Source organism: Mirounga angustirostris, unplaced genomic scaffold, assembly GCF_029215605.1.
Source record: "Mirounga angustirostris isolate CCGP_5_RB_7025 unplaced genomic scaffold, mMirAng1.0.hap1 SCAF_10, whole genome shotgun sequence".
Classification (NCBI taxonomy): Eukaryota; Metazoa; Chordata; class Mammalia; order Carnivora; family Phocidae; genus Mirounga; species Mirounga angustirostris.
Genome location: NW_026991718.1, coordinates 43,080,373 through 43,093,657, shown reverse-complemented (window position 1 = coordinate 43,093,657; position 13,285 = coordinate 43,080,373). Strand labels below are relative to the sequence as shown.

General features: G+C 36.9%; 1 protein-coding gene across 6 annotated transcripts in view; it reads left to right on the top strand.

Moving 5' to 3' along the window:
* CTNNA2 (catenin alpha 2) overlaps window positions 1-12,629 on the top strand; it is a 969,847-nt gene extending 957,218 nt beyond the window's left edge. For 5 of the 6 annotated variants that reach the window (XM_064573571.1, XM_064573572.1, XM_064573569.1 and 2 more), the window contains one exon: window positions 12,101-12,629. In XM_064573571.1, coding sequence (XP_064429641.1) covers window positions 12,101-12,388 — 288 coding nt within the window. In that variant the 3' untranslated portion in view covers window positions 12,389-12,629. The remainder of the gene's footprint in view (window positions 1-12,100) is intronic. The other variant, XM_064573570.1, reaches the window with a different exon arrangement.
* Window positions 12,630-13,285: the final 656 nt, after the last annotated feature.

Sequence of the window (13,285 nt, the reverse complement as noted above, 5' to 3'; positions counted from 1 at the left end):
GTGTTTTTTCTATTTTTTCTTGTAATTGATTTCTAGTGTCGAACCATTGTCGTTGGAAAAGATGCAGGCAGGATTTCAGTGTTCTTGAGTTTATTGATACTTGTTTTGGGGAATAATATATGATATTATGGAGAATGTTCGATGTACACTTGAGAACAATGTGTATTGTTTTTAGATGGAAGGTTCTGTACATATCTGTTAAATTAAACAGGTGTGATGTGTCATTCAAAGACAGATTTTCTTCCTGGATGATCTATCCATTGATGTAAGTAGAGTGTTTAAATCCCCCTACGGCTGTCTGTTAATATCTGCCTTATGTATTGAGATGTTTCAATGTTGGGTGCATAGATGTTTGTAATTGTTATATTCCCTTGGTTGGATTGACTCTTTATCGTTATGGAATGCCCTCTTTGTCTCTTGTTTTAGTCTATTTTGTCTGATATAAATATTGCTACCCTGGGTTTTTGGTGTTCCATTTGCATGGAATATCTTTTTCCATCTCTTCATTTACATTTAGTGTGTGTCTTTAGATCTGCAGTCAGTATTTCTAGGCAGCATATAGGTAGGTACTTTTTTTTTTTATGTATTCCATCACCTTATATGTTTTGATTGGAGAATTAAATCATTTACATTTAAAGTAATTATTGATAGTCATGTACTGATTGCCGTTTTGTTCATTGTTTTTTGGCTGTTTTTGGAGTTCTCTATTTCTTTGTAATTGATGATTTTCTCTAGTGTTATGTTTGACTTTATTATAAGTTTTTAATTACCATGACGTTCATATAAAACATCCTAAATATATAGAAGCCCATATTAAGTTGATGGTCACTAAAGTTTAGACACATTCTTAAAAAACTTTGTTTTTACTCACCCATGCACATTTTACACATTTTACATGTTTTTGTGAGTCCCCTTAACTCATTTTAAGATATAATTGATTTTACTACTTTTGTCTTTGAGAGTGTTTGCCTACTGACTTTATTTAAGATATAATTGATTTTACTACTTTTGTCTTTGAGAGTGTTTGCCTACTGACTTTAGTGTATGCTTTTACTTCATAAGTTTTCTTCTAATTATGCCCTTTTCTTTAAATGGGTTTCATTTTGATTACTGTCATCAATTGCTAGTGATAGATTGGGCTATGCTTTGAGAATTCTGAGACTACGTCTAAGACAAAGGACTATAATTGACTGGCCTTGCCTACTACATGTACCAATGAAGAAAGAAATGGCAGCAAGTGTGATACACAACAGCCATTCTTGCTTTATTGGTTTTGGAAGAGGCTTGGAGCATTGACAAGTAGGGCCAATCTTGAGGTTTCCCATTGTGTTGTTTTGTATCTCCTGGCCTTTCCAGGCCACAGCTCACATACTGTCCTTGCCTGAGGATTTGTCTTTTAGTCATCCCAGATTTTTTCATAAGAAGCTCTATTCTCAAAGCCTGCCCTTTGCTAACTTATTTGCCTGATAAATGTGAGCACAGTCAAACAGGACTTTAAAGTACCCCTAAAGAATGTACAAATCCAACAGTGAGAGTTTTGCTGGATGTAGATGATGAGATAGGCCAATCTTAAGTAAAGATGGCAAGTGCTAGGTCCAATGGACTAAATAGCCTATTCTGTAGGAAAAGAGATTTAAAACTTTAGAAATTTTGAGGGAGATGAAGCACCAGGCTAAAGGTTGATCTTCACTAGGCCAAAAGGGGCTTTTTTGGGTATTCAATATAATTAACAGTGTTCTTAGTTTCAGGTGTACAGTATAATGAATTAACAATTCTATATATTACTAAGTACTCCCCACAATAAGTGTACCTCTCAGTCCCCTTCATCTATTTCACTCATCCTTCTACTCAGTGCCCCTCTGGCACTCACCAGTTTGTTCTCTAAGAGTCTATTTTTTTTGTTTGCCTTTTTTCTTTGATCACTTGTTTTTTAAATTCCACTTATGAGTAAAATCATGTGGTATTTGTCTAATTTCACTTAGTGTTAGAATCTTTTTGAATTAGTATTCTTGTTTTATTTGGGTTAAGACCCAGTAGTGGAATTACTGTATCATAGGGTAGTTCTATTTTTCCACAGTGGATGAGGGTTACTTATTCTCTACCAATAATTATTTCTTGTGTTTTTGATTTTAGGTGAATGAATTTAAAAAGTTACACTTTCAAGGTAGCTTAATTTGTGTTTTAGTAAGAAATACTTAGGAATAAGATATTAGCCAGAATTTTAGGCCCTATAAGTACTTGGTTAAATATTTTATACTATTTATACTATTTATTTTACTGCCTCAAATCAGAGGTTTAAACCTAACTTTCATAGACTAGATCATCTTCCCTCTATCTATCTCTTACTATGACCATTTTTATTTTCTACTGTCAGTCTTTCTCCAACCCCACTTAAGCCCCAAATGTTCATAGATATTATGGGTGTCATGCATCTATGTAAAACCCATGATTTCTTATAGTGAATCATGATCTCAAATTTCTTCCTTCCAAAGAATTCAGTAGCGTTAGAAAAGATACTAATATTTTGATGCTTTTCTTTTGCCCCTGCGAATTTCTCCATGCCTTTATCCTATCACATTAAAAGTATGATATGCAGGCATTGGGGCACCTGGATAGCTCAGGTCGTGAGTTCAGGCCCCATGTTGGGCTCTGTGATGGGCATGGAGCTTACTTAAAAACCAAAAAACTATGATATACAGGCATTGATAGCAAGCCAAAATGGTGATAACTTTAGTAAGAAGAAAGTTGGATAAAGTTCAAATGGTGATTTAAGGAAACATGGAGCACAGTAATAACAAAAGCTTAAAATCATTTGCCAGGCACTCAGCTTTGAGGGCACTGTCTCATTTAATACTTAATACTAGGAAGTGCTCATTTCATTTTTACTTTAAAGATTTTGAGGTAGAGCTAGGTTAAGTAGCTCTCTCAAAATCACATAGCCAATGATTAGTCCAAACAGGTTTGGAATTGTAGAGTGCGAGCTTTCATTCACTGTAGGAGAGGAAAAAATAGGAAGGGGGGCAGGAGGTAGAGCATAATATGTAATAATGTACTGGAAAAGGGGTCTAAGATCCTTAGGAGAGGCAAAAAACCCTCCTGGGAAAGGAGCCACTTCACCACAAATCAGGTAGCAACAGAGGCTTCAAACAGCTCTTTCTACCTACCTGATAAGGAGAGGGTCAGGAGCTGGATAAGAGTTTCATATGAATAATGCCATATAACACAATCCCTAGTGGTTGAGTGTGAAGAGAAGTGAAAGAAAATAATAATCCAGGGCCTTCTGATTATGCTCATTTACCAGGCACAGTTCTCCAGCATCCAAACTTCGTGGTCCTTAACTCTTGTCTACTCCTTTCTTAATGGTTGCATGTTGCATGCTGGAGCCTAGAAGATATTTTATGAGGTGTTAAGTAGCGTTCATCATGTATCAGCACATCCCACATCCATACAAAGTTAGGCACTTCTGATAGTATGGTGGCTCATCCATTTTATGAAGATAATGTTCTTGGAGTCTTGGACAAAGGTTTTCTGAGATTTGTCTCCCAGTAATAATGATAGTGCTTAAGGAAATCGATCAAAGGTAGTGATCTTCTGCTAGCTGGCTCTCCTATAGGGAAAGTAAAAAGGAGCTTTAGCCCTTTGAAGAGTTACTATATGGTATGAACCTTGGATGGTGAGGACATGGTCATTATTACAGATGAAAAGATCAGCAATCAATGCATGGTATATTTATGTGATGTAAAGATTCTCTCTTTACCCAGGAATATCTCCCAGTCATGGTGGGTGCCTAAAAATCCATTGGTACTACTCTTGCCATGGTTCTGTTATGTGAGAACAATCCAGAGAAGGCCTCTGGGTCAGGAAATCTTGCAGTATTAAAAAAGGAAGGTTATGGGAAGAAAGAAATATAGAAAAAGGAGCTAGGGAGTTCTAGATGAACAGACATATCTGTTCCTAACTTTCCAAGGGCCAACACCTCTTGATATTCCCACTTCTTCTTGGGATTCCACAGTTAGCAAGAATGCCTTGTTTTGGGTTGAGCAAAAACTGTTCTGCCTTTAATAGTGAGAAAAAATGGCACTAAGCCATATTTAGGAAATGTGACTGTAATTAAGCCTTCATGGGAGTCCCCAAGGTTTACTTACCTATAATTGAAAAAATGCAAATGAAGACAGTTAATCAGTGGACTGGCTGACTATGAAGCGCTACTACTTACCTAAATGAATTAAAAACAAAGACACAAATTTGTCCAGTTGGAAAAGCTACCTGAGATCCAATTGGTAAATTTCTCAGCCGTGCTGTAGAGATTTTTTTCTTAGATAGCAGTGCTTTTCTGGTAAGGCCTTTGCCAACTTAATCTTGAGCCATCACATACAGATTTCCTAACAACTGGCCTTCAGCATTGGTAGAGCACCAGCTGCCTTCCTAGCATCATTCAAGGTAGCCCTGCAGAAAAATATAACAGACCTCTTATCCTCCTCTATGTTGTGATTGATCCACTGAAGTTATAAGCCAACTCTTCAGGAGTTATCCTACAGTACTTCAGTTGTCATTTATGAAGGATTGTTACATGTTCTAATGTTACCAGATTTAATACAGTTTTCTTTTTTGTAACAATAATTGCAGCATACCTGTGATGGTCATTTCACTTCAGACACCCTCCTTGTTAATATATTCAGCTAATTTTTATCACCTGATTTAAAATAATCCCCCCAATACTTTGAACTTCATTTAATACATATGTCTTCTGTTTAATTATTTCATTAATTAACTCCTATTATGGCATCAGCTATAGGAACAAGAGTCAATACAGCACCATACTTGTCAGCAATCTGTGTGGTAGAAACAAAAACATAAGTATTAAACAAGTCAATTTAAATATAGAAGTAGAGGTATAGTAGACGAATCTGTCAAAAGGTGACCTCTTGGAGAAAGGAGGTAAAGTTGTTTCTGTTTCCATACCCCTCAGCAGCTTTTGAGGGAGCAAAGTGCCCTGAGTAATAATGCCAGCCATGGCCACCGTAAAGATCAGTCGCAAATTTCTGCCTTATTATCCAGAAGGAATACTAACTCACTACATTGTTGTTTGATGAAGAATGAGTGGACAAGGACACAAATGAGGGCTTACTGCAAAGGAATTCTTATTTGCAAATGTGTAAACATCCACAAAGTAGGGAAAGATTCAGTTAGGCTGAACCTTTTCACCATGTCTTTGTTTGCTTGAGTTATTTATTGCCCTGGACTTGCTAGAGCTTTTAAAAAGTGCTATTGATATAGACTATGGAAGAAGTAGGCAGGTATTTCAAATGTATCACAGTTTCTAAGGAGATCAAATATCTTTTCAAAGCCTCATGGATTTTTAAAACATGAAATGTTCTTCTCGGTGGATAATAGGCTCCAATGCGCTGGGTTTCTAACCTCCCATTCATTAACAGCAAAGCTGGCTTGTAGCAAGGTTTTTTGTTTTGTTTTGTTTTTCCTCCTGCAAGCAATTTGTGACTCCTTTTGGGGAGGTAACTGTTTAAATAAATGACCAGCTCCAGTGGAACGATTCCAGTTTTCTCAAGGTGTTTACTTTCAGCTTATTATCAGTTCTCCGATTACAACTTCCTCCCTGCAAAGCCCTAACCCAGACCTGAATATGTATAAAATAGTCCCATTAAAATACGTCTTAGACATGAAATACTAAGTTATTCCCACTGAAAGATCTTGCAAGAGGCTAAAATGGACTCTACCCATATTTGCAGAACCCTTTTAGTATTCTCAAAATCATTAGCACTATCAGCTCTGACTTGAGAAAATTAAATTAGCCTAGGCCCAAATGGGACTGGGTTCCATCCCCCGGGCATTTCTAAGTCTTCTGAGGTAACTAAGTAAAACTGTTTTTATACATCAAAATTACCTTGAAATGAATATGGTTTATTTTATTCTATTTAGTTTAGCTAATAGTCCCAAGGACAGGTAGCTTTGTACTGGGGATTTCCTTGAACTACCATTTATGGTTTATTATTTTTCAGTAAAAATCAGCTTTTTTGAGTAGATTTGTTTCCAGGTTATATTTCTAACTCTATGCAATCTTAAAGTGGATTAATGTAGAACACACAGTGAAACCCTAATTTTCTTCTATAATTATATACCTGGCTCTCACAAATTAACATCCTAAGACACTTACCATGTCCCAGATATTTAACCCAGTGTGTTTCTCTTTTACATTACTTTGCACTTTTGACAATGCTGTGTGTGTATTTAAAGGCAGTTGTTAAGTAAGTCTAAACTGCATTTGTTTTATTGCTGGGTAGTCCCAGGAAGTTCACCGTTATTTTCAAGGGTGAAAGATTGCTAATTACTTAACAGAAAGTAGCCTTGGTTGTCACGGGAATAGTTAAGATATTTCTTGATTATGTTATGCTTTAGATTATTAAAATATTGATTTTTATCCTGAAAGTATAATGCTGAGAAAAAATTTTGGATCTATTGAACTTTTTTGACCAGAGAAAATATGCATTTAGCACTTTATTCTCTTTGTGAAAACACTAAATAAGGAATCTGAAGGGAAGAAGAAATCAGAAATTGACGTAGATACCTGTAGTATGCAGGATGCTGTTCGTGAAATAACTGGGAAAAGCAATATAAGCAAAACATGTGGTTTCTTAAAACTGGTCCCCCAAGTTTCATCCCCATCATTTCAACTGCCCCTTTGATAACTTTACTGACATGTAACACAGATACCTCAAATTCAGAATGTCCAGAGTTAAACTTAATATTGTAACACCTCCGTTTTCCCCTTATTGCCATGATCTGGCTTAAGAGCATCAATTTATACCCAGCTATACTAGCTAGGAATTCCAGATTTGTCCTTTTTTATCACTCAACCATCTAGTCACCAATAACCACCTAGTTCATCTATTACAGTGAGTTTAGACTATCACTCCCACCATCATGCTTTATTTTCCTATGCTATCCCTTACCTGACTGAAGGTAGGTCCTGTATTGTTTGTTTCTTTAGTACCTTACATCCTACTAAACAACTTACCAGCATTAGATCTTGTGATTTGTGTGACTGTGTATACCCAACACAACCATGTGGTTGGCACAAAGTAGATATATAGTAAGTATCTGAAGAAATACCTGGATGAATCATTGTAGGTAGAAGGATGGAGGGATAGACCAAAAGAGTATACAAGAATTGAAGCATTTCCAGAAATGTAGGTGCACTTTCATTTGAGAATTTGATTGAGTCATGCAGTTATATTTGTGTCAAAGTCTGTTTCTATTGAAACTGAACACCTTTTTCAAGGTAAGCCCTATGTTCATGAAATAGTGTAAAATTTATGACATGGGGTTTCAGAATTCTTCAGGTGATCCTATAAATTTTAAGCACTTTTCATGACAGTCTTTATCTTTGACATTAAGGAATTAGCACAAATATCAATTAATGGAAGAATCACAATTCAGGAATGTCTACCTTCTAATATTTCTCTGCATTCAAAACACAAAATGAGGATGGTGTAGGGAAACAGAAATCTGTCTATTAGGATTCGAGTGAGGTTAAGAAGAAAAGACCAGTACAGAGGCAGAAAAAGAGCTAGAAAAACCCTATAGAAATGACTGTGAAACAGCTCTCCCACCCTTATTTGCTTTTCATGGGTTGTAACAGAACAAGATGTGAGGAAACATCTGCTACCTTTTTAAAATAGTACTTTGATATTTAAAAAAAATAGTGACAGAATTAGGAGAAGCCTGATTTCTATGGTTAGGGAAAGCAGACACCTATGAAATGAAATAGGGAGAATTAATTAGTCTAGCATAACTTGATAGATTGGTGGATTGTGGCTTCATCTGCCATGAATGGCTCTGGAAAACAGCATCAAGTAATGGTTAGTCCGTGGGCTCTGGAGTTAGTTAGGCTGGCTGGTTTAAGTCTTGGCTTCACCACCTACCTGTGATGTGATATTTAGCAAACTGCATGGTCCTTCTTTGTCCCAAGTGGGCATAATAGTATTATTACCTGTCTCAGGCATGGTTGTGAGATTGAATGAAAGAAAGGAAACTTGGGGAGTTAATGCAAAGACTGGCACATGGTAGCATTTGCTAAATGTAGCCTCTTTTTTTTTAATTAACTGAAAATTGGGGCACTTCTCTTAGACTAGTCCAATAGGAATAAAAAGGCTCTAAAGAAGGAAAAGATATAAATCTCTTTCTACTCCCAGTTTAATCAGTACATATACAGGCTAGCTGGAGGAATGGCAGAAATACAGAAATACCGCACATTAAGGCTGTTATAAAGCTAGGAACACCAGCCCTGATAAGAGCTTAGAGCACTAAAGTAGATGAGCTCCACCAAAGGCAACCAGTCTTTATAGCTGTGTAGTGAATGTGCTTCAGAGAAGCTGAACAAGTACAAGAGAAATCTGCAGGGATTCCAGTCACTGCTGCCATGAGGGTGAATCCAAGCCAGGAAGGACAGAGAAGGGCTGTGCACTGGGCAGGAACACACCTGAGGCCAGGAGATCTAGTTACAAAGAATTCAGGCTCCAAGGATGACACTAAGAGTCAGAGGTGAGATGGTGGCTCTCACCAAACTCAGTCATGATGCATATAGAATGGTACCAAGTTTAAGGACAGGCGTGTCCTTAACATTGATATAGGTTCATTCTGAATGATAGGTAGTCACTGAAAAACAAGACCCCAGAGATTAAAGAGTGGTTCAGATGGTAGTCTTTGGAGAAAAACAGTACAGGTCCTAATCCCTACTTTTGCCCATTACTTCAGAGGCAAGTTCTATTAGCTAAGTTCAAGGATTTTTGGAACTTAAACCATGCAGTTTAATTAAAAGGACAAAGGCAATGTCTAAGCACCTCCTAAGTGCTCAACTAATATGGGTTATTAGGACTGCATTTGTACATACTCATTTACATATCTTGTCTGAAAATGCCATAGTTACAGTATAAATTGCAAAACAGAATACAATTATGTTAAATAGGTTTTCCTAAACCTTGTATTAAAAGATCTTCTTGCCATGTAGCCTTAGTATTTTTAGTGTATTTTCTTTAGGAGTGAATTTTTAACAAAACATGCCAAGTCTCTGTGCTATTTTGGACAAGCATAAAGGAGAGCCATTTTTAAATATAAGAAATTCTGATTGTGGCAACAATGATCTAAATGATTAAAATGGATATAGAGGAATGGCAAAAGTCAAATTTCTTTTAACTTTAGATTGGGTATACTGTCTAGCAATATACTTGTTCAGGTTTAGTTCATCAAGTTCCTCACCTACTAGCTTTATACCTTGCCACAAATTCATATCTGCCTTACCAGGTGCCTTGAATGAAATCATCGGCTTTATATTTCAGAGCTGTCTCACTCTCAACCAATGTATTAGGTTTATTCACAGGATTCCTGCATCAGGCTGGGAGAGCAAAGGGGTTCTGAAGAAGAGACAGGCTATCATATTTTTGCTGCAGAATTAGACACCATCTATCTGAAGATGGAATCTGTGGTAAAAGTTTCCAAATTACTTGTAATTCTTCTCTTTGGATCCATTCAATTCTCCCAAGAGTTGCTTTCAGAGAACCATTTAATAATGCAATAGATGCATCTTGTCTTATTCTACTTCTACTAATTCTATTGCCCAGAAGCAAATCCACAGAACTGTCCCTGGTGCCATTCTCTCCTCTCTTTACCCATGATACACAACAGAATTAACTCACTTTATGAATGAATACTGCTCATTTTTGAAACGTGACAGACTTACAGGGAACTGTCAATTGGCCAAGGGCTATGGTATCTAGCTACTAAAGAAACCATGACTGACCCAATTGTCTCAACATTTGCTATCTATCTCCTCCGTTATTTACACTTCTACCTGGGTGTATAACAGGAAAGATGTAAAAAGTGAAATTCAGCCAGATAACTTGCCCTGATGTTACCAAACTCATGTATGATCAAAGTTCTAAAATCATTAGATGAAATAAACCTTGAGATAGTCCTTGGGTTTCATTAATCCAGTGATTCTCAATCTCTAGCATGCATCAGCATCCCCTGGATTACAAATTTTTGATTCAGAAAGTTTGAGTGTGGCCTCAGAAATTGCATTTCTAACAGGTTCCCAGGTGATACTGATACTGCTGGTTCACAGACCATGAGAATCACTGTACTAATCCATGCTTGGCTTTTCTTCTATTAACATGAATAATCTAGAATTTGCTTTTACTTAGCTAGCTTTCAAAATTTATGCTCTATAAATAAACATTATGGGTTAAGCAGTTATTTTGGTATATGTGCACCTTGTACAGTGTAATAGAAGTGGTAAAATAGTTACTCTATACATTTGGTTGATTTAATTCACAAAGCAGTTAATTATTTGCTGAATCATGGCTCTAATCCACAAATCTCTTTGCTTCTATGTTATTGTGGGGGCAATCTAATACTGGCCTTCAATCTATTTTTTTTAAATAGTGAGGCCTCAATTCTATGGTATTACAAGGAATTCATACATAGAAAGCATCATCCATTGTTTTCCCCAATGATCTGACTTTATGAGCTTTTCTGGTGGTGGGAGAACTGAGAGCTCATTTGTCATATTTTTTTAAATTTGGCATCACATTTATTTAGCTCTATGAAGTATATAGAACAGAGAACAGCCTGAGCAACAGCATCACAGAGACCTTAGATGTAACTTCTGATGTGCCCAGTCACTGCTTGGAACATGCTTTGGTCACAAAACATGGCAAGAAGTTAAAGGGCAAGTCACATAACATAGGGGAGTCACAGTGTTTGGGGTCCCTTAGCTTAAAAAACTTTGCTAATCACCTTGCACCCAGAGGGTGTATATCTAACTCCCATTCATTAATGCAGCTAGAGCACATCAATCTCAACAATGAGAAATATTCTTGGATTCCTCACTTAATTGCAATGTATATATTTCCTTAACTAGTATAAGAAATTATACTGAAGCACCCAAGAGGCTAGAGTAATATTTGCAGTCAGCTGTTAATTCTTTCCTTTTACTAGGTCACTTGTAGAATCCTGGCTGAAAGGGAGTCTGGGAAATGCAGTTTTGAACTTTTCCAGCATTTGTAGTCCAGGAAGTGAAGCAGGTTGAAACAGATATTGAATGGTTTCATATACAATATATACCACACTGTCAAACTGGTTAAAAGCAGAAAAGACCCTGGCTTCAAGAGTCTAAGGATGAGCTCCTAAACCTACTCTAAGTTGTGACTGTTACAGTATTTTAGCTGTCCTACCCGACAGTGTGGCAGTATGATACAATCTTTAAGGACTTCATCACTTAAGCTGTATAAAGTACCAATTCTCTCATAAACTGCAGTGACAATAATAACTACCTCCTAGGGTGTTTGTGAGTTAAACGAGGAAACACAAAGTTCTTAAAATAGTGTTTGCCACATAGTAAGAAATCAATATTTCATTAACATGTGGATATGGGGGTCTCGCTGAATACTCTCTGACCTATGAGAGCCTGACATAATTATTATTTTTGTAAGAGGTATATTCAAGACCTGAGAATAGTTAGATATTCAAGTTCAATGAACACCTCAATAAAAGGCAGTGCACCATGGGTGTGTTTCTCTGCTTAGCTGCCTGCATTCCTATCATACCTGAGCTCAGGATGGAGAAATAGTCTGTATTTCCACGGGTAGAGCTGTAAAATTGAGATATAACTCTGTATACCTCTTTATTGTACAGTGCCTGCCAAATGCCTTTTAAGCATTTGAGTTATTTTCACCCTTACCAAACAGCCTAATGTAATAACATGAGATGTTCCACTTTGGAAAACTTGTGTTACACTGGAATTCTTACATGCTAAAAAAAGCTTGGTCTTTAGAGGTACTGGAGTTTTAGAAAGCTATGCCTTATAGAGTATCCTCTTTTTTTATTTTTACCTTGGGATTAAGAATAGAAGAGAGTGACTGCTATGTAACTTGTTCACTTTATCATGTAATAATTTGCTCTTTTTTGGTCAATATTGTATACTTGCACAAGCACAACACTGTTTGAACTGTGAAGTTACACCACCATCTTGTGAATGCTGTCCTGCAACTAACCCAGGTATATCTCTCTCCTCCTCCTGCTCTAGCTGGACAGTGCCACATCACTCATCCAGGCAGCTAAAAACCTGATGAATGCTGTTGTCCTTACGGTGAAAGCATCCTATGTGGCCTCAACCAAATACCAGAAGGTCTATGGGACAGCAGCTGTCAACTCACCAGTTGTGTCTTGGAAGATGAAGGCTCCAGAGAAGAAGCCCCTTGTGAAGAGAGAAAAGCCTGAAGAATTCCAGACACGAGTCAGACGAGGTTCCCAGAAGAAACACATTTCGCCTGTACAGGCTTTAAGTGAATTCAAAGCAATGGATTCATTCTAGGACGATAGGCTTTAACAAGAAAGCTTTTTTTTTTTCCTTTTCCTTTTCTTTTTAATTCCATTTTTGTATGCATACCTGCCGACTCGTATGCCTCTGGCATGGGGAAATTAAGGGAGCAGTGTCTGTTTGCATGTGAGATGAGATGTGATCAATACTACTGATTCATCAGTAGCTGGGGAGGGAACAGGGAATTCCTGTCCTGAGGTGGCACAGAACTGTCCTTTGCAACATTCTCATAAAATTGGGCAAAGAGTTCTCATCGCAATGTTTATGGGAGCGGGAGGGATGGGGAAAATAAACTTAATTCTACAAAAGCAAACTCTAATGCATGCAAGAATCATTAGGTTGGCAGGTATCTTAATAAGTGAAAAATCTGGAAGTGTAATGGTAGAACATAAAGCTTGTATTGCTTCTGTTTCAGTGCAAAAGTGTACTAGCCAATACGCTGAAGTGTGTGGCCCACAAATTGAACAATATAACTTTGAAGTCATATCCATGATATTAAGTGGATTTTTTACTAAGGAAAAACTAACTCATCCAACCAAAATGTTTCTTTTAATCTGTATTCTATTCTTTCTCTTGTAGTAGTGCCATTACTAGTGCTCATATTTTCAATTTTTCCCCCTTTACTGAAAATAAACACTTATTTGAGACAATTATAATCCTACTGGGGGCACTGGAAGCACAATATGGTGATCCACATTTTACTTTAAAAAAATTTGAACTATGATTTTGCTAGAAATAGGAGACCCAGTGATGGAATGATAGAAGAATGGAAACTGACAATGTGTGAAGGTTTAGAGGCAAATACATAGGTGTAGCTCGGAGTGCTGGTATCTAAATATGCCATTGTATCCACTAACTCAAAATAAACACATATAATCTGGAAATTTGACA